The sequence below is a fragment of the Amia ocellicauda genome, chromosome 9 (genome assembly GCF_036373705.1).
Source record: "Amia ocellicauda isolate fAmiCal2 chromosome 9, fAmiCal2.hap1, whole genome shotgun sequence".
Classification (NCBI taxonomy): domain Eukaryota; kingdom Metazoa; phylum Chordata; class Actinopteri; order Amiiformes; family Amiidae; genus Amia; species Amia ocellicauda.
Genome location: NC_089858.1, coordinates 11,519,694 through 11,541,403, shown reverse-complemented (window position 1 = coordinate 11,541,403; position 21,710 = coordinate 11,519,694). Strand labels below are relative to the sequence as shown.

The 21,710-nt window shown below is 40.0% G+C and overlaps 1 protein-coding gene across 2 annotated transcripts in view; it reads left to right on the top strand.

Moving 5' to 3' along the window:
- The window catches only part of mapkap1 (MAPK associated protein 1), a 97,646-nt gene that overhangs the window by 41,433 nt on the left and 34,503 nt on the right, over nt 1–21,710 (top strand). For both annotated transcript variants that reach the window (XM_066713144.1, XM_066713143.1), the window contains one exon: nt 8,016–8,125. In XM_066713144.1, the coding sequence (XP_066569241.1) occupies nt 8,016–8,125 (110 nt within the window). The remainder of the gene's footprint in view (nt 1–8,015; nt 8,126–21,710) is intronic.

The window sequence follows — 21,710 nt, the reverse complement described above, 5'->3', positions numbered from 1 at the left end:
CCTCACATCTTAAGACACATACGTCTTCCTGCTGTCACTCAGGATAACACAAAGGAAAATGCTTTCAAGTCTTTTAAACTACTCCTGCTATGATATTAATGCACTTTAAATCTTGAATCGGCTGTGCAGGATTATTGCATTTCATTTCTGTTTGGGGGGGCGCTGAGAATCGCTGGTGTTATTGGATCATTTTCAAATGTTCAAAAGACAAAATAATTATCTGAAGGATCTGCATTTCTTTTTCTAACCTGCCTTGATTGTTATCATAATAGGAAACGGCTGAGCAAAGCCAAAGAAGTTAGAGCTAACAGTTCTATCATAATTCCTATTCTTTGACGTTTCCTTCTGAGCATCTGGCTCCAAGGAAATTTGATACCAATTTTTGAGTGGCTGGGCACCCCACAAATAGTGTAATTGAAATGCTTGGTTTCTTCATGGCAAATCTTTTGGCATGCTTTCTGGTGGTAAAAACTGAAAAAGCCTGTCTGATCTGCAGTGCCATGTTTTTTTTTTTATTATTATTTTAATCCCCCCCTGTTTCTCTCCATACTCTGCTCATTCTTCTCCTGTTTACTGAAACCATTTCCAGATCCACCAGTGCGGTGGGCTGCACTGACAGCTGAGAGTCTGGTCTGGGAGTCCGTTTTTCCGCAGGACATGTTCTGAGGAAAAGCTGTTTGGGAAACTTTGCACAGCGTAGCCTATGCCAATGCAAACTGTTAGCCACTTGAGTTTGTGAGCAATGCCCAGCAGCAGCGGGTAGATCCAACTCGTGGCATGTTTTCTGATGCCTATAGCTACGTGCGAGCCTCCTTTCGGTTGTCACAACTGGTAAACAATTGACTTTGAGCAGGGAGAGAGATCTAATTATCCCCCACCTGTGCCCAGCTGCAAAGGGAGGGTCGAGATGAAGCCATTAGCTGTCTTTCCACTGGCACCACCAAGAGTTCAGATACATCTGTGTCTTATTTTCTTTTCTGGCACAATCAGTCGAGCGAGCTAAGCAGGCATGACCGAATTTGGCAAGTTCCAAGGACTTTGGCAAAGTTACACAAGGAGAAGGCTGAGAGACGGGGCGAGGGAAAGAGAAAGAAAGGAAGAGAGAAAGAGAAGGAGAGAGAAGGGTCGTGTTTGTTTCTCCATGTCCATTACTTTAGGAGGTGTTACTGGGGTAACGTTTGCATCTCAATAGAAAATGGTTGGACAGAGCACTGGGAAGATTGAGAAAAATAACGGAAGGGGGTGGGGGGAAAAAAACAAACCAAACAGTGCTGAAATATTTTAGCGTTTGTCACAATACATCAAAACAGATTGTGCCGCTCATGAAAATGCTGTTCGTCAGACAGCGACTGATGCCGGGGCTGCTGCACCAGGAGAAGCTCCAGTCCCACAGCATATTTTTCGTAATTAGAAACCAGGATCATTTTTACTTTGCCGTGGCAGCTCACAGCGTATCAGGAAATGCACTTTGCAGCAGTCCAACTGTTAAGGATCCTGTCAAGTGTTTCCTGCTTGATCTGAATCTACAAAAGCCTTCTCGACAAAAGCGCGAAGGGTGCACTGCACCAGTCTGAACGCAGCGAGCATGAGTGGAAAATAAAGAAATAAATATGTTAACGCCAAGCTGAGTGAAAATGTAACATTTTCCACCCAAATCCCATTAACGCTACCTAAAGGGAAAAGGATGATATATGTACTTTCCCCTAAGAGTACCTCAGCAAATTCTCTTTTTAATTAGATGAACCCAGAAGACGTAATTAAATTAAGATTTTTAAAAATCACTTTGAATTTTAGCAGTAAAGTGTCAGCTACGATGTTGTTATTATTACTATTAATAATAATAAGGATAACATTCAAAAGTCCAAATGCTAAATAAAGCTGTATATATTTGACTAGATCTTAAAGTAATACATGTATAATACTGACCACTCTTGGTGTGTAATAACACATAGAAAGCCCCACACAGCCTCCATTCAGCAGTTTCAGTTTTGATTAAGGTGGAGGCCACTTGATGACTGTGCAGTCTGTCACTCATTCTGTAACAATGACCAGATATGAACTGGGGCTTTTTTTATTTTTTGTTTGTAAATGACATTGGCCCTCAGTCCACCTGTTCAAGTGCTGGTTCATTAAATCCTCCATAAAAGCCCCTTGGTGAATTCTCCCAATTCCAAAGACGACGTAGCCGAGGACGAGAACACTAAAGGTTAAATGGTGTCCTGGACTGCCATTGTTAATTTGCTCAAGGCATATCTTGTATTGTATATAGATATTTCAACATATTTGGTCTGTCTTTTTCAAGTGCATTGTGTATATTTGTGTTTTTGTGTCTGGGTGAGTTGAAAATCACGGTGGGTTTTATTGGGTGTGTGGGGTAGGATCTTGTTATTTATTTATATCTATCTATTTATCTATCTCTTTATAAAAAAGAAATATATATATGTATAGGTAGATATTTATATATAGATATGGATATATAGATATAGGTATAGATACATACATGCATTTATACATAGGCATGCATTTAGATTGTTTCTGTTTATTTATTTATAAATTTTTTACCTTGAGCGTTTGTTTTCTTTTTACTCCCTTGAACCTTGCCACCCTGTCTCTGACACTCCGGCTGTAAAGCAAGATGGAGAGGCAGGCTGGCTCAGAATGATCACTATCATTAACATTCACGGGGGGTTCACTTATCATTCCTGACTGCAGGGACATGGCAGCCATTATGAGACGTCCGCAGGTGTAGCACGATGATACATATTGCATTGTGCCACAATGGATTTATGTATTCGGTAACAAAAGAAAAGTCTAATGAAAAAATACAGAAGGCAATCCTTTATTCCTGCTTCTTCTCAAATCTCCCAGTAATGCCCGGCAATGAGAAGTGCCAGGGAATTCCTTTACTTGCTGTTACCTTGTCACTCAGGTGCCTTTTATGGAGAAGCACATTAACAGCACTGGGTCTTACTGCTGTCCCTGCCTGATTTTCCTCTCAAAGCTTTTTGAACTGTGTCGAGAGCAGGGACTTACACACCTGAACTTCCCAGACACCTTAAGCTGTAGAAGGGCAGCTTAGTATAAGGCACAGCCAGGGATGTAGCTTATTCTTGCATATTGTTTGGTGGAGCTATGTGAAAGAAAGAAAAAAACGAATATTAGCACGGTGTTTCCTTGGGGGAGTTAATCGGCACCCCGAGTGAAGCAATGAACTGGTGAAGGACTGCACGCTCCCAGAAGTGCTGTCGATTTAAGCATCAAGTTTGCAGGAAGAAATGACAGAAACCGACTCCCTGGCAAAGAAAGGCGAGGAAACTCTGCACTCACTGGTGTTATTTCTGGTATTTGTTGTTCTAAATGAAATGCAAAACTCATTCTCACTCAAATAGTCTTTTTCCCTGGATTTGCTTGACGAATAATACATAGGGAATCTCAGTACAGTGCGTCCCTAGCAAACATTTTAACCCCTCCTAGTAAACTGTAATCAGAATACGTGAAAAACTACCCCAAGTGTACAATCCTTTCCCATCACCTAAGAATGTATTTTTGCATTCGTAAAACAGTCTATATGTACATATAATATCACAATTGTTTAAATATTGTGTGTATCATTCTTACCATTCCATGTAGGACTTTGTTTTTATTCTGATTACCCAACCCAACCCAACCCTCATGGTCTGAAGGCACTCCAGAAACTCAAGCCTTAAACTTATTTGATTCAACGGTCACAGCAAACAATAGCTTCCATTATAAATACAATCCCTGTGAAACCATTACAAAACGTAGTTTATTTTATTTACTTACTTACCCATTTCAACATTAACCAACAATTTGAAACACTAGTAACCTAATTCTCTAAACAAGCTATGGAATTCGTGTTGCTCCTTCGTGGCCTGCTGTATAAATAGACTCTGTAATGGGCTGGAGTGAGGAGTCATCATTTATCTCCACTCACGAGCAGAGACTGGGATCAGGTCTTTCCTCTTTTGCTAATGATGCTCTTGTTTTGTTACGTTTTTAGTTTAAGGTTTGCAGAATTCCAGGCTAATGGGCCCGATTTATCAAGGGCTTTGTGCCACAGTCCAGTTTGCACTTTAATGCGGGAGGGAAAGACAGAGATGAAACGGGGTTGGGCAGGAAAGGAGAGGCAAATGGTTTATTTTAAAAATGGGAAGGTGTATGGAAAAAGATATCCTGATGTCAATCCCCAGAGAGACATTCTCTGATTGACGGTTCACCTGGATCATTGAGTATTCCTCCAGCGTTCAGTTCTGTTGCTCTACAGCCTTTTTGAAATTACAGTTGGATGAAGAAAAAACAAAACAACAACAATAAAACGGCGCAAGCAAGAAGGAATATGAAATCAAACCATTCGGAACAGTACTCATGCACCAACAGGGCTCCGTGAATGTAGTGACCTACAGATCCGACCTTTAGACAGTTAATTATTTAGTCATGAAACTTGTCGCCCCTTGATGGCAAATGTTGTGCTGCCCGGTTTGTGATTGAGGTCTTTTGCGTGGCCGGAGCAGGAATCTGAACTGCTATAGAGTGGACATCTGTATGCATTGGCTGTTCAGTCCAATTGTATTTTGTATTTTTCTTTTCTTTTATAAAAATTAATTCTCCGTTGACATTTTGATTCTCTACCAGCGGCTACTCAGTAAGCAGGAGGGGTAAGCGCCTTACTGCTAGTCATCTGAAATGCAGTGCGTAGGAAATGCAGAGGGAGCAAGCAGCCTTATTCATGTTAAATATTTTTTGCGGGCGGAGGCATCTTCCAGAGCAATTTGGGCAGTCTGATTTATCTGGAGTGGGATTCTCCACTTTTCCATTTTTAAAAATGTATTTTGTTTGCACTAGAATGCCCAGCAACTAATAATAATCAGTTTTTGCGATAATTTATATTAAAGAGCTTTGTGAAGCTCTTTTTAATTATGATTGCTAATCGGGTTTGAAGAGTCTGCCTGTGCCAGAGAGGACTGGCACTCAGCAACGAGTTTGTGCAAACAGTGCTGGGGAAAAAAATCAAAATAACAAAATAAATTGCAACCCAAGGCCCCTGGTTATGCCACGCCAGTGTGCGGCAGATTACATTTTGGCCCACAACCAAAAATCCTGCATTTTAACCACTGATTCTCCCGTTTGCCTTAGGAGGTACTCCGGCTGGCGGGTCTCATTGTGCTTTGCCATCCTGCTACAGCACTTAAAACACATTTTAGCTGAGGAAAACAGCTGGCAGTTTGGCTCCGGATACAATCTTGAACAGGCAAAGCCAATCCGGATGAGGGGAAATAAAAAGGATAACAAAAAGTTTTTGATTTAATAATAGCAGTATGTATGTATGTATGTTACCTATCTGTCTACCTATGTATCTGCCTGTCTATCTATCTCTATGCCAGTTGGTCTATATATCTATCTATCTTTCTGTCTAGTTATCCTGGAAAAAAGTGTAACTCTAGCTTTTAAGCTGAATTTGCTCTTGTGCAAGCTTTATGAAGCTGTTTTGCCTTCATCTATTCATTCATTTTATGTATGTATGTATGTATGTGTGTATTTATTTATTTATTTAAAATTGACAGCATATGTTTTTGGTGTAGTTCTCTGTAGACAGAGATGTATTTTAGCTTTCAGGATTAAAGAAGCAGAAAAGACATCTGGCAGTAGCACACAAGTGTGGTGGAGTACGTTGGAGGCAATCACTGTTTTCTGTGTGATTAAAGTGAATAGAAGAATATATAAGGAATTAAATAATAAATGGCAGTGTGGAGCAGTAAGCTGGACGAATGGAGAAAATGCTCATAACATTGATAAAAGTCCAGAAAGCATGCACACGGTGTTCTCATGAGAGAGCACAATCTACCTCTTTAAACAGGGTTTTCTCTTGCAGAAAGTCGAAGATGATTTTTAGCTTCCATGTATAGTGTGCTTAGTTTTATTTATTTTTCAGATTGGTCAGATTCTACCACTGCTTATAAAGGTCATCCTTCTTTGGGAAAACCGGTTTCAGTACACTGACGACCACACCGGAAACGCTGTTCTCACAGCCATGTGTTTTAGTTGCCCAGCAAGATTTTCCAGTAAGGTTATGCATAAATGTGTTTACAACATGTTGAAGGTTACTTCTCTATTACATTTTCTTCTCTTCTGTTCAGTTTCCATTATGCATTTGATCAAAAAGCTGCTTAGATTATGCCGCATAGATTATTATACCACTTAATAAACCATTAATCAAAAAAAAAAAAAAACACAATGAAAGGGGAATTCATGATTTATTTTTCACTGGATCTCCTTACTGTTATTTGTAACTGGTAACCTAGCCCGATGTTTTAAAAGAATTTTAATTTAAAGTAGTGCAATCTTTTATTTATCTCTTTTAGTATCTTTAGAGCTTTCTAGAAGAACCCTGGTTTCTTCTCCTTTTTTTCATCTCCTCTTAGGGTTTTTGTAGCAGAATAAACTTTCAAACACCATTCTGGGCCCTGTTCCAGCTCCTCAGGTAAAGAATGGCCTATGTGCAGCTGCCATTGCCTGACACAGGAGCCAGTGAAGCTACTTTGACAGGCCTTGGGCAGTTACTTGCTAAGAAGGAATTGACCAAGTTAAAATGGACTCCCTGGCTGACTAGCAGGGTGAATTTAGGCTACTTGGCTGTGAAGTGAAAGCTGAAGTGAAAGCTGGCACTGCTGGCGTCAAAAGTGCTCGGGCAGCGCAGTGGTCAGACCCACAAATGAAACTGTACAATAGGGGCAGCGATAGGAATCCCTCCAGCAAAGGAAGTTTTATTTTGTTTTTGTGGCGCTTGCTTAGCCTTTTCCAGGAGAGCAGTGTATGTGAGCATACATTAATATTTCAGTTTCTGTCTTTTGCTCTCTAGAATAAAGCAAATTCATTTGGTGAGTGTGTGTTTAATGTGTCTTTGTTAATGGATCTCAAGCACAGTTGCTTTCGGTCAAACTCCGGTTCTGTTTAAATAATGTCTAAATTAAATGTCAGTGTGGAAGAAAGATCTCTTCGAAATACGCCTTTGTGAGGAGTGAGCTGGGGACTGACATTGTGGGAGAAGGCAGAGTCTTGACTGAGCACTGATAAATACAGCACATCATCAGAGGGATGAACGTGACAGAGAGACAGAGAGGGGCAGAGCGCGGCGATGCCACCGTGCCGATTGGCCTCGGTCTTTGTTGCAGTTTGACATCACCGCGACTCGGGAGCCCCTTCTGATCCTTCTGTTTTTCAATCTCATGCTTCACACACACTGCCTCTCCATCATTGCTTCTTATTTACCCGGCAAATCCCCCGTCGCAGCTCAGGTCTGAGTGGGCTCTACCTGCCTGCCTCTTCCCAGATCTGTGCAACGTGGTCAATGAGAAATCCCTCGGCCACCCCTCGGCAGTTTGCCATTCTGGGTGGAATCAGTGGGCTGCAGATTTGTGGCTTGGTTTTGACCTGGTTTTAATCAACAATGCATATGCAATGTTTTTAATTCTTATTTTGTATATTTGGGGGAAACTAGCATATTTTGGCTTAACTCACCTGACCAAAATGTGGACAGTATTGTCACAAGATGCCACAGTTTTGCCATGTGAGCAGTATAGTTTGTAAAAGCCTTTACTGGGACAGATTTTACATCTTTCATCATGGTAGACTTCTGTTTCTGTTTTTTCTTTGACAGAAAATATTCCTGCATTCTTCAAATCCACATATACAAAAAGCCTTTGTGAATACAATCTACAAACACTTATTAAATAAATCATACTCTAAACAGCCTTCTAGCTGCTCCAAATGAGCAACGAGAGTGCGGCTGAATGGGAACCATACGGATCTTTCCTTACATCTGACATCCAGAGGAATGCTAACCCAAGCCTCTGAGATAACAAATAGTGTCTGGCTGGCCCTGACTCAAAAGATGGTCCAGTTTAATCTTTGAATTTACTCTTGAATATGATGGGTTTTGAATGGTGTTTTGTAGTGTGATTTCTATAGACTGAATATATATTTATATATTTTCTCAGCAATGCTGCCCATGGCTTCTCCCTGATTCCTGTGGACAGTTTGAAAGTGACCATGAAGGAAATCCTGCAGAAAGCGCTTAAGAAGAGGAAAGGATCACAGAAGGGATCAGGTGAGCAATTGTTCTTGTACTATTTTTCTACTCTTAGCAGAAACTTACAGGAATGGGGGGCCTTGCCCAAGCCTATCCTGGGCTGCAGTGGTGGGGGTGCAATGTTCCAGCAAGAACATTGTACGAGAGCAGTGAGAAGAACCCGGATGTTTAAAGTTTAATTCCCTTCATTTCGGCCAGATATGTATTATTAATACTGAAACATGGTCTCCATCAAACATATCTCCTCCATATGGTTTTTGAGTGCAGTGCATCGTTTTTCTTTTGTAAAGATTATTGCCCATTACTAAATCCCACTTTAGGAACCTACATAGAAGGAATTATAATCTGCAAGGATATACAGTGATCTTTTCCTGTCTCTTTTGCTCTACATTTACACTTGCAAATTAATGAATGTAGTGACTTTTAAAGTTAATGCAGAGCCTGAGCCATTAACAAAGATCACAATTCAAAGGTAGATTTATCCAAACCAGACCAAGTGAAGTTTAAGGAGAGCCATGGTGGCCTTTAAGAGGCAGTATCTAGTGTACAGTTTGTCACAATTTCATTACCTGTAAGATGATAAAAAGCTGAAGTTTTAATAAAAATTCGAGCAGATAACAGTAGAGGACACTGAGGAGCTGTCTCTGTTCCAAACTCAAGATAAGGGGGTTTTAAAGAGAAGAAGGGCAAAATGAACTGGAAAGACATTATATGTGACAATATGTGTGTCTGTTCCTTTACATATTTACATACACACAAACAATGAAATCAGAAAAAAAAGTGCATTGAAAGTATGATTAAGAAAAAAAGAAATATATAGTGATAATAATAATAATAATAATAATAATAATAATAATAATAAAACAGGAGAAACCAGTATGCAGCGATGAAGCCCTGCAAGCATCTCCCAGCAATTTGGCCAGCTGCCAAAAAACATTGCTCACCCTCAGCTGTGGCGGCACGGTCCAGATGTGCCAACGGCACGTTTTGGATTTTGCCAGCTGACTGCACCGTTTGATAACCCGCTCTCTGGATGCCCATCACCGGCCGCAGAGATAGAATTAAATGATGATGATCTTCCCACAAGTTGGGAGAGGAAACAACGCATATAAATCTTGATTTCATCTCAGCGTGAGAAGTCTTTATCCATCATCACTCTTAATGAACAAGTCATTAGCTGCGATGAATGGCGCTCTGGGTTCCCTTTCACCACTGCTGCTTTTGTTCGCTTTTTAGGGGCGACTTTTACGCCCTTTCTGGGGGTCAAATTCATTTCCCCAGATGTGGGGGTAACCTCTTTATTCCTTAGGTCATTCTGTGACTGTGCTCGTGTCCTATGCAGGCACAGAAAAAACATCCTCCTGTTTTTGTTGTCTGTTTTTTCTCCTTTGCTTGATTGTCAGTTTTTCCCTGAAGCTTTATAAACCTTGTCATCTAGAAACCCATGTTAACAGACTCAGTGCCCGCCTATTAAGATAATTTTTATGTGTATAGTCTCCCACTTGCTTCAAGATTGTAATGTAAATAGAAGCTGTTTTTTTTTTCTCTCTCTCTCCATATAGTGCTTAGAACTATTGTACACAGAAGAAGTGGTGTATTGTTTCCATATATTTAAAAAAATCCACTTGAAGATAATTGGTTTTCATAGTCAAAGCCATCCTGTCATGATATTTTAGCTTTCACAGAGTAGTTATTATGGGTTTGGTATTCTGCTCCTTAAGAAAATGTTTGTTTGCAATCAGTGCAAAACCCAACTTTCATGTTTCATAGACTGAGCTACTGGATAAAGTACATTTCTGTTCTATGGAACATGCAGATGCAAATGCCCATGTTTGTTTATTTATGTATTTATTTATTTAGTACATTATCAATGACATTATAGTTTTCAGACACTTTGCACTAGGGGGAGGGGGGGTAATTCAGGGCATCTTAAAATCTGAACAATTTTACACAGTCTGCGTGCAAAGAAGGCATTTGTTTTTTTTGCTGAAAGACACACACACACACACACACACACACACACACACACACACACACACACACAAAGACCTAGAGCTTCTATTTTAAAACATAAACCTCTTCTTGAGTGTCTTTTATTATGAATCTTGGTTTAACTAAAAGCTTCTTAAAGAATTTAATAGCATGTATACCCCCAGGCTACCAAATGCAGATTCTCATCCACCTGCATAAAATTTGAATGAAACAGTTGCAAGACCCTTTCTGCTCTGTGAATTGATGCATGCCGAATGCATTGCACAAGCTGATTTCTTCAGAAAGTCTTCAAAAACTAATGTAAAGTATAACTTACTCTCAGTAAGGGTATGTATATGTATGTGTGTTTGTATATAAAATCAGAAGAGCAGACTAGTAGTCATATTGTAGTTTGTTAGTCACAGCTGACATGTGTTTGTTGATTGCTGAAGGCATCGCGACTTTGTCTGGAATACCTTCTTCAGGTTATTTACTTCATCCTGTTCATAAAAAAAAATACCTCTAACGGTTTAGTTCAGGTGTTACTGTATGTTAATATTTATGCAGTCCCTCGGGTATTTACAAAGGTCTAGCTTGTGAATATTCTGTGACACAATCAAGCTGTGTGACAGCAGCACACTCATGAAAACGACTCCTGAAGTCATTGCTATCTCATTTTGGTAGCTAGTGAACAACAGCTAAATTCCAATGGGCTATTGGAAATTCATGAAGCGACTGCGTAAACAATCGAATCCTTTCAACAAAGAACAGTATATGTGCATTCTGAGTAGTTTTGACATTTTCCATCTTTTAAAATTTAATTTCCATCAGCAAATATCCTGTGTTTGCAATATTTGAACATTAATAAATATAATTAAATCAAACTCAATAAGGTTGGCGCTTTAAACAAAAGTGCATGTCACACAAAAGCTTTCAGAGCATCCAGGGACTCAATGTGGAAAAAATGTAAAATGGATAGCATTTCGAAAAAAAAAAGAAAAGAAAACAAATCTACTTACTCCAAAGCATTTGGTAAAACATTTCTTGCCAATTAAAACAAATGAAAATGTGAATATGAGCAACAACTAAAAAATAAATTACTTTGTGCTTCAAAAGGAGTATAAATGGAAAGTAAACGGGGATTGTTTCGGCTCCTCCCGGTGACCAGGGGTGTGGTTTTCCCCTGGCTCTTGTGCGGTAGTTGTCCCTTTGTTTATGTGCAGAAAGGACAAACACCCATTACCGCACGTGTCAACTTCATAAACAATGGCGGCTCCACTGCGGACATCAGTGGGGGGTTAATAGAAGCACTGCATCACTGTTGGCTGCACGGCCAGCGCGCAGCACTTGAAAGAAACTCACCTGAGCGGAAGAGAGAAAGATGGAGAGGGACTTATACTCAAGAGTCTCTCTTCTCTGGGAAGACAAAACCGACTCGGGGGGTTGGGCAAAATTCATCAAGGCCGGTAATGAAGAGGGGTTGGTTGTCTGACCACAACTCTTACAGGGGGGCAAAAAAACGAACAAACTGGAAAATAGTACACATTTGTACCAGTAATATAGTTCACAATTATATTCTGTTCATTAAAGAAGTGCAAATACTCCAGTGAACATCACGTCAGTGTATTCAGGTACAGTGGGGAGGAGACATCATCTGCCACAACTTCTTAGTCCCTTTCCACAGGGGGAATCATCCTTTTTGGTGGAAATCTGTTACAATCGTGACAGACGCACACCCCGAATACAAGCATCTGTCTCATAAAGTTTTCATGGTGCCCCATATTAGTACCGGGCTGAAGAATGTTTAACTGGACTAAATACCCACAGAGGTGCATCCCGGAAGATTATGTATGTATGTATGTATTTATTTATTTATTTTATTTTAATTCCCTGACTTTCTCAGTATTTATTCAGTGGAGGCTTTTTTATTTTCTAGTTTTTTTTTAAATACCTGAGTTCGAGGCCTAGAAATTATTAAACACAGTAACATTTGGGTTGACTTCGAGATCCTGGCACAGACCAATTCCATGGTTTAGGTGAAGCGAACAGATATATGTGCCAATGACTGGTCTCTCCCCATCTCTTATCTAGCATCATCAGATCCCCGCACTTTTTTTTTTTTTTTTTTTCAGGGAATTAAAAAAAAAAAAAAAAGAGACCGCAATCCTATTTACGGTATTCATTCTATAAAATGATTCCAATGTCAGTCTCTCGTGACCAGTAATGTGATATCGCCCGAGGCAGTGTTTTCAATTACTTGAACACACAAGAGCGGCTGTGCTGCTCTCTCTGTGGAAAGAGTTGGAGGATGACTTGGGAGATGGTATGCTCTCTATGAAGGCACACACGCACACACGCACACACGCACGCACGCACACACACACACACACACACACACACACACACACACACACACACACACACACACAAGAACTGATTGCAATGTTGTGTATTTCAATTTTGTGTTTTTAATTATTGATTTTATTCTTCCAGTATACGTGCCTTCTTTGTAATAAAAAATTATATTCTATGTTTCTTAAGACTCATTCACCGGGCTAAAAATATAGAGCTGCTATAAAAACCTGTTTTATTCACATTAAAATTAAACGCACTTTGGCTGAGCATATAAAATAAATAATAAACACTACAAATAAATTAATAAATTATAGGTTATGAAGGTAGTTATCTAATGCTGTTACCTTCTTCACGTCACTTAGCATGCAGAGTGAAGCCTTGGTATGGAATCTTATTTTGGTGGGGTGCAGAAAAATGTACAAAATAAAGTTGGCCATCCCTGAGGTGTTTTATTTTTTCTGCGCATCTGTGTTTCACCTTCACTTGTTTTCCTGGACTCACCACTGACCTTCCCTGTTAAAGTGGAGAGCCAAAGTCAGCCCCTTTCTTGAGTCACGCCTCATGCCAGGGAATGTTAAATGTGTCTTTGGGGAATTCCCTGGCTTCGGGAACACAGCTGGGAATAACTTTCTGGCCAGGTCACCTTTCTGTGTAGAAGGAGAAAAGCAATTTTACAAAAACACGACAGATAATATGATCTGTAAAAGGAGTTGGCCAATCCTATATAATTTGATTTTATCGGGAACAGTAGAGCATTCGCTTTCCCTTACTTGCGTATATATATTCGCACCCGCTGGACCTTCGAAGTCCAATCAAGGCGGTCTGTCAGAGGTCAGCGTTTGACCTTTTGCACCTTCCTTTACCAGTGGCGAGACTGTGACAAGTCGCCTGTGTTTACAGCCAATCAGATGCAAAGGTTTGGAACCACTGTAAAACCTCTTATTTACTGCAGTCTAATCTCCATTAAATCCTCACAGTGGTACAGTGGGTGACCTTGTCTGCACTGCACCTCAGACGTACGTTTACCCAATGACTGCGTTGTGGAGCCATGTTGCTGGTACTTCGTTGTGTCTCAGATATAAAGAGGCATAGAGATCATCCACAGTGCTTCCTGCTTCTTCTATGTATATATTGTGTGGCTTTGTGAAATATGCCGCTGAGTTTCTATTATGGGTCTTTCTTAGTAACCATAAAACTGTTGCCTCTAATCCCAGACTTGAGAATGCTGGGGAAAATGGATACAAAAGATGGTGTTAGTGAAGACTGGGGATGTCCAACCACTGTGGCCATTTCAGAAGTACATCTTGGCAAGACTTTTCAATGCTTACTATTTGGAATTTCCATGATTGGTCCCCTAATTTAATTTGAATTCCACTTAATTTTACTTTTTCTAATGGTTTCCAGTTCCTAAAAGTGGCAGATTAAAAAACTGATCCCAATACTGAAAGCCATTGAAAAGGTCTAGATAAGCAAACTATTAGTTTAGATAATTGGGTAACAGGGAGGTGAATGACAAAGGAAAACTAGAAGGCAATGGCACTGGTCTACATTGTTTTTCATCTGAGCTTGTCTGGGCTGAAGAAGATTGTGTATTCATCACCCTGAAATATAGTTACGGACACTGAAACCCTGGGCCTGGAGTTGAACACAATATTGTCTGTGGAAAGTATGTAGCAGTACTGTGACTGTTTAACAGAAAATCAGAGAGCAGGGTGCAAAATAATAAAGAAAGATAGAAGAAAAAAAAAAAAAGACATACACACAGAGACATACTCACACACGGTATCTTATTTTTATGGTCCTAGCAGCCGGTGGAAGTGCGATCAATACTGTCTCTTGCATTACACGGCAGGCAAGATTACATCTTTGCTGGTGGAAAAAACACAGTCCTGACTGGTAAACAGCCAACCGCTCACAAAAGGCTGGGTCTCCAAGGCCTGAAGAGATGGCCCTTAAAAGTTCTGGAGGAGGCCTTCCTGGCTCTGGTTTAGCCGGGCTACTGTCCTGTTGAGCAGTACGCCTTCTCCGCGTTGCACACAATCACCTTGATTTGAAGTCAGGGTCCATGGCTAGCCAGAAATAAACACAGAGATTAAAAACTAACAGGAAACTTGATTCACTGAGCTGGCTTAACTGCTTTAACTGGACCTTTCAGAGTAGGCAAAGAATTAAATGCATTAAGACTTCAGACAACCTTTTGAAATGCAATTATAGAAAAGGATAACAACAAAGAAGAACGCAAAGATGATAGTTGCGATCATTTTGTTGCACCTATTCCGAGACGTGAGCTTAATTTTCCACAACCAGTCAGGATTCGAGAACTTGCAGGTTTGGGTGGTTGGGTGCTTTTTTTTTTTTGTAAAGAATGATGATGACTAATACCGTTGATTTAAATGAAAACAGCTGTGCTGGAATAACATTAGGGCCCCCTTCATGCTGTCAAGATTTCATTTTTTTTTCCCTTTTAAATTGTGTGTGTGTTTGTGTTTAAGTTGTGTGAAGTTTCGGTAGAAAATGGTTTCAGGAATCGTCTGCAAATCTCACTTGAGCGGATTAGCTGGAGCCTAGAGGAAGCCAGAAAGTAACTGAAACCATTTCCCAGTAACAAAATTGCTTAGATATGACAGGGTCTATGACATCAATATTATTTTAAAGCTCTTTCCCTCCCCCACTTTTTTCTCTGTATCTGCCACTCTCTCCCGCTACGCCTCTGTGGTGCAAGTGTTAGAAATTATCTAATTTGACTTAATCTTCATAATTGATCATTTAACTAAAGAAAATAAATACTGGTTTTATTTAATCTTCTGTGTAGCAGCCCGTTCTCTGTGTGTGAGTGTGTGTGAATAGTTCTTTTAAAATCGCATATGTAGCCCAGAGGCGGCTGACGAATGTTTCAGCGCCATTGAGAGCGGTGATTATGGGAGGTGATGTTGCCGGTTGCAGAAGATCCCCTTTATGTTTTCAAACCTGTCTCTTTAGCACAGATTTTAGATGAGAGTTGGCTGGCTTGCACCATAAAAGTAGATGAATATATTCCCAGAGGAATAAGAAAGGTTAGCCACGGGGGCTCCGACTAAGGTAATGGAAGGCAAAAACTATTTTAAATCCTTTGTACTGCCATTCGCAATCGCTGTAAAAGTACCAGAGCGATAACCATTGTTTATAGATTGCTGTCATTTCGTTTCTTTTTTTCCTTTTTCTTTTCCGTTTTCTTCTTTCGCCAGAGCGGTGGTCGTTATTGGAATTGCTGCTCTTCCAGTCTAAAAGTGCTGTTGGTAATAATGATGATGGCAAAATGATAATTCTTAAAATAACAGAGGGTTCAGTCTACAAGTCAGCCATAAAATAATAGTGTTTACAGAAAGCAGGATGTTAACCCCCGAACAGTGAGAATACTGATGTGTATCTTTGTTTTCAATCTCTTATTACAAACACTCAGCTTAAGACCAATCTCTTCTGGTCTCTTCCTGTAAGCCACAGAGTTTGCATTTTAAAGTCAATTGTCAAGTTCTGTGGTTAAGCTCTGGAATGTGGGAGCATCTTAAAATTGAGTGAAAGCTGAGGGTATATTTCTTCCCAAATAATTGTTGCTTTTTGCAATGCAGAGCAGCAGCAGCAGTTTAAATACAAGCTTTGGGCAAAAGTAATGTCAGGCATTTACACTAAATAAATAAAGTGATCAGTAGATGAACAGCTACATCAAATCTTCCCCAAAATGTGTAGTTGTTTGTTTGTGTTCAGTTGTTTTTGTGTTTCTTTTTTGTTGAAGACTGCTTGACTGTGAAGACTGACTTTTCAGGAATCTGTACACAAGGGGGGATAAGGAATTATCTGTTTCATTTGTAAAACAAGTTGCTTCATCAACATGCAAAGCAAGCAGATATTTTAGGTGTGTTTTCACTAGGGGCCTTTTATGGATTCCCCCAGTGCACTTATGCGTTTTTGACAGCTTTGTCTGTAAACAGGTGTCTCCTAATTCTGCTCCATGCCTCCCTGGTTTTGCGGCTGTAGAGAGAAGCCTGCCTCGCCTCTCTCTTTCTCTGCATCTCTCTGTGGCTGAAACACTGGCAGATGTCGCTGTGTTTTCCCCATTCTGTCTGGCGTATCATCTGCTGCACAGCTTAAGGCTTTCCTGTTGGAATATGCAAGTCAGACGCGACTGGGAGGAAGAGAGAGAGAGAGAGAGAGAGAGAGTGAGAGTGTTACCTGATTTCATTGTCAAGTCCCACACAGATGTTTGCAGCTGTTGACTTTTTATAAAAATTCTGTAAACACCCTCCTCAGCCCCTCTGCCTTTTTATTGAAGGGAAGGGAGTCTGGAGTATTTACTTACTTTCTGTTAGTTTGATAGCTAGCTTAATATTTTGTTTTGGATGTAGTTTTAGGTTTGTTTCATCTTTAACTTTCTAAAATTGTGCCTGGTTTTTGGTTTTGTTTGGTCACCATGTTTTGTCAGCCTGTCTCCAAACTACATTTAAATTGTGCTGTTCAGCACAGAAACCGATGTTGCCTTATACTGAAATGTGTAACAAACTAAACAAAGAAAATAAAAAAAGGAAAGATAATTTTCTTCAGTGGCAAGAGTTGGAACTTATGAAATACAAACTCAAATAGAAAGCTGATTTTCAGATATTATATTATTTTCCGTTTTCCATTTGCAAACAGTTAATACATGTGGGTCCACACCAGTGCTGAGATCACACTGCAACTCCCCCCCCCCAACCCCCCCAAGGCTGCCAGACCCCATTCCCTCTGAAGGCCCAGACCCTGTCACTCTGCCGTGAGGTGAAATTGGTTTGAACCGCAGTGGTTTTACTGCACTGGTCTAGGTGTCAAAAAACCCGTGACATCCCTGGAATAGCTGTCACTCTGGATTTAGAGCCGGCGCTGAGCAGATGAGTTCTTAACCTCTAGGCTGGACTTGGACTTTCAGGAGGATGCAGGGCTGAGGCCTGTCAGCATTGCCTCTCGCAGAGCTGCAGAAACTGCATGGCGACTGGCTTTTTTATTATTATTATTATTATGATGATTAGTATTATGAATATCATTATTGTAACATGATTGTTATTTACTTCTTCACTGTGTTCTGTGTAAAAGAGGGAGCACTAGACTGATCCACAGAGTCCTGTCCTCATCAGCCCCCTGCTTCTGAAATACCCAAAGATGGATCCCTGCCTGAGATGGATGGACTTGGACGTAGATGGTCAGAGTTCTGAATATCCTTGCTACAAATGAACAAAGAAACAAACAAAACAAAACCATTCCTTTCATAACCTGAAACGAACCCTATTTTTCCCTACCTAAAACCTTTTAATCTCCTCGTCCCTTTTTCTTTTTTCTTTCTCTCTATCGAAGAGTAAAATTATAACAGATGTGGGAAGCCATAGAGTGGCAGGTACATTGTTTCCTTCCTGTCAAAATATTTATTCCTGATCTTTTTGTTATGTGTAATGGAGGCCTATGAGACTAGGCAATCCCATCTGTTTGTTTACCCGGTGTAAACACAAACGGCAATTTTTTTACCATTCTTTCTTTTTTAAAAGCCATTTAAAAAAAAAAAAAAGAAGGCAGTAGTATGCGAGGATGCTTCTGAAATCAGTGGTTGGCATCCTAGGTCAAGAAGGGTTACAGCATCTACTAGTTACATCCAATGGTTTCCACCTCAAATCTCAGTTACTTCACTGATCCAAGTTCTTGCTAAATTGAACCATTGTAATGTTGTTTGTAGGTTGTAAGCAGCTGGTGAGCTAAAGAGACCAACACAACCTGCAGTACCTGTGGCCTTGCATTACATGAAAGTCATTTTAGCCTCAGAGGGGTCCCATTCCTTTTCCTTATCAACTGAATCCACCCCCCACGGGAGAGTCCATTTAAAGAATCCAGTCATTTCCGGTTTGAAAATATTGACAAACCATTGTGCACAAAATTTGTTGCCTTGCATCTTAAAATTGGAGTAATAGTGGACAAACTGTGGCATCCCTTGGCGTACAGACGGGAGGTGCAAAGGTAGCAATTTCAAAACTACCTCTAACTCCCTCTGTAATAAATTAAATTAGTTTGGGTGTATGTCTGTATATATATCATAATAGTCTTCTATACATTCATTTGTGTAAAATAACAACAGTTAGAGTTAGGCTACTTCCTACTATAGATAAAGTCCACTTCATACGAAAGAGAGAGGGATGATGCATTGAGATTTCATCACAGAGCAATGTTCCCATGACTGCCCAGTTTCAGATCTGAGGCATTATAGGCTATAATGATATACCTTTGAAATCCATATTGATATCTTTCTGATCAAGGAAAAAAAGAAAAGAGAATAAAGAACAGAAAAACCTAATCGCACAAAATTGCATTCCGCAGCACTTGGTTTCTTGGCGGTGGCTATCCTAACTTAGTTGATCTCAGGTGATCGCTTCAATTTAGTTACGTTTTTTATCCATTAAGTGAGAGCTGAATGATGGTGATTTGGTTGAGGCCCAGTGTCTGTAGAAAATTGGGTCGTTGATAAAAACCCTGTTATCAAAGGGGGCTACTTTCTCATTTACATTTAGATGAGTATTGATTATTTATTTACTCAGTGGAGTGGGATTCTTTTCCAATCTTATCTCTCTCGTCTGCGCTTGTCACCTGAAAAAAAGAGATAGAGTTCTTGACACCGCACTAAGATAACAGCATTTTGTAGAACAGATAAAACTTAGAATGGTGCTTTTTTTTTCTCTCCCTCTTCCTCTTGGTTTTGACAGAAAGAGAAAGTTTTCAAAATTAAAACTGATGGCTTGTGTGTTGAAAAGCTCCTGCAAAAAGGCTCTCAATTTGCCCTGGTAACAAGGAAAATTGGCTGTCCAGTAATGGTCAGAGGCCTAGTGGAGAGCAGATTTGTCTAAATTGTCTAAATTGTATTGGAAATGGTCTATTTTTATCATTTAATGAAAGTGACTTTCTGTGAGTACCCTGTAATAAACAGCAGTAGATAATGTTTTCATAGCACTGGGTCTGTATCCTAGGGAGGCCTAAGGCTTGCTTTGCAAAAATTGCATGATATTTCTTGATGAGTCTTGATAAGTGTCTTCGTACACCTATGCATTATCTGCAAATGATATGGTGGAGACAAAGAGGAAAATGTAACCATTCTGGACATTTTACTTTAAGACCAGGTGAAAGCAAATGCATTACTGCAAAAAATATAATAATTTATGTGTGTGTGTGTGTGTGTGTGTGTGTGTGTGTGTGTGTGTGAAAACTAGAAAAATGTATGAATCTGTGACTAAATGCTTTCTCAATATTTTGGAAGAAATAGTTTTTTTTTTTTTTTTTTTTTTTTCAGTTAGGAAATCCTCTTCAGGCTGTTTGACTTGGGTATTATATTGAACAAAATTGCCCTTTTTAAAAAATAATCCATAACAGAAGGTGGTTCTTAGTTCAGGTTTGTGTAGGGTCATGGTTGTGGAAGGAAGGGGTTCCACTTGGTATGGACCTTCACTGACTGGTCAGGTGTGCTTCCTGTCTACTGGGCCTGACACTCCGGCCACAGAGGATGGGTGTGTTGTGATGAAATTAATCTTTATTTCCCTACTGTCTCTTTAGCAAAATGTTGGGTATTTATATGAAAACAAAAAGGTCATGTGTCTTCATCACCTCACCCACAAATGTCAGTGGGAACAAAGTGCAATCAGAAGACAAAATTCTTGGGTTTTGAAGCTTGATCATTACCTTACTTTTTTTTTTTTTTTTTTCCTCTCCTCCTCCCTTTGGACCAGAATAAATTCACCCAAGTTGTTCAGCACAATAACAATAATTACTGTAATTTGATGCCAGATCTGTCTGAATACTGCTTGATAGCTTAATAGCACTGCCCCCCCCCCTACCCTCCTCTGTCTCTCCCTCTCTCACATCCCTGGTTTTAATTTTCTCTTCTGTGGGCAGAATGAAAAATCAGAGCGAGAGAAGGGAGCTGTAGTGTAGACCCTGTGCTCATACTTCAGAGAAAAGAGAAGCTGTCAATCATCCTTCAGGTGCTCTTAAAAAAACATAATAATAATCCTGAATTAACAATGAGGAAAAAAAATATATTAAAAAAAAAATATATATATATATATATATGAATGTGTAAATAAATAGAGCAACTTGGGAGCTTTTCCCATGGTGCACAGTGATGCGTTTATGTGTTAAGAAAAGTGTGCAAACTCTGAGAACTGCAAATAAGGCTGGGGGCCTGTAGGGTGGAAAATGTGCGGTGGACTGGGCCCTCGTGGTAAAAGAGCCCCCCCCAGGTAGACCCTGCCACTTCTCCTCAGGTCTTTGATGGAGAAGAGGGCATCTCCAGAGGTAGCCCCTGTTAGTTTTGCTTTTCTTATGAGGAGATAGGGGAAACCAGTCTCCCGTAGTGTATTCTGACACCCCCCATTCTACCTCCCTGCCCCCCCCCCCACTTTCTGCAATGGTCTCGACTTCTACCCTTTATTTTTTGATTGTGATTATTTAAAATTCCAGTGTTCAGCTCTGTCAAATTGCTGTAAATCCTTATCCCTTGCCAGGTTTATTTGTTGGCACTGAGGCCCTGTATTTCATATTTCATTTCATATTTTGATTCAAGCAAAAAACTTTTGTTCAGCCCTTGTTACATATTCCCACTTCTTCAGTTGTCACAGCTATCATTCTGTTTTGGTCCTCAGGCAGGCAAATTACAATGACAATTTCAATACATACTTTGAATGCCCCCCCCTTCAGTTGCCTGCCATGACATGCTTTATAATGCATTTATAGGCATATTATTACATACATTACCAGGTATTTATTACATGAGCTCAGCAATGTAGAATGCAATTTTCAGCAAAGTGCTGGCTGCTATTATTCAACTTTAAATATTTTGCCAATATCTGTATTTCATTCCCATTGCTCAAACCTGATCAAACGTGTTTTTATTTGGTCTTTGCACAAACCTGGCTGCTTTCAGACAGTTACTCAGAACCTCTGCGACCTTGTGGTTTTAAAATGCTTACGTGCTTCTCTTGGGATATCCAGCAGAAAAAAGAAAAAAAAAACGAAAGCAAAGTATGCGTGTTCCCAGCACATCATACAGCCAAGATCACCAGGAATAGCCTCGGCAATGACAGTGAAAACCCCACCGTACGCTCAGAAGGTGACTTACGTCTCCGCTCAAGAACAGGATCCCATTTTTCTTTGTTAGCCAGTCAGTCATTAGCCTAGTTACACATCTGGATCCCCACAGCCATTTAAAGGGCAAGGACTGTTCCTTCAAAAGCGGTAATTAGCC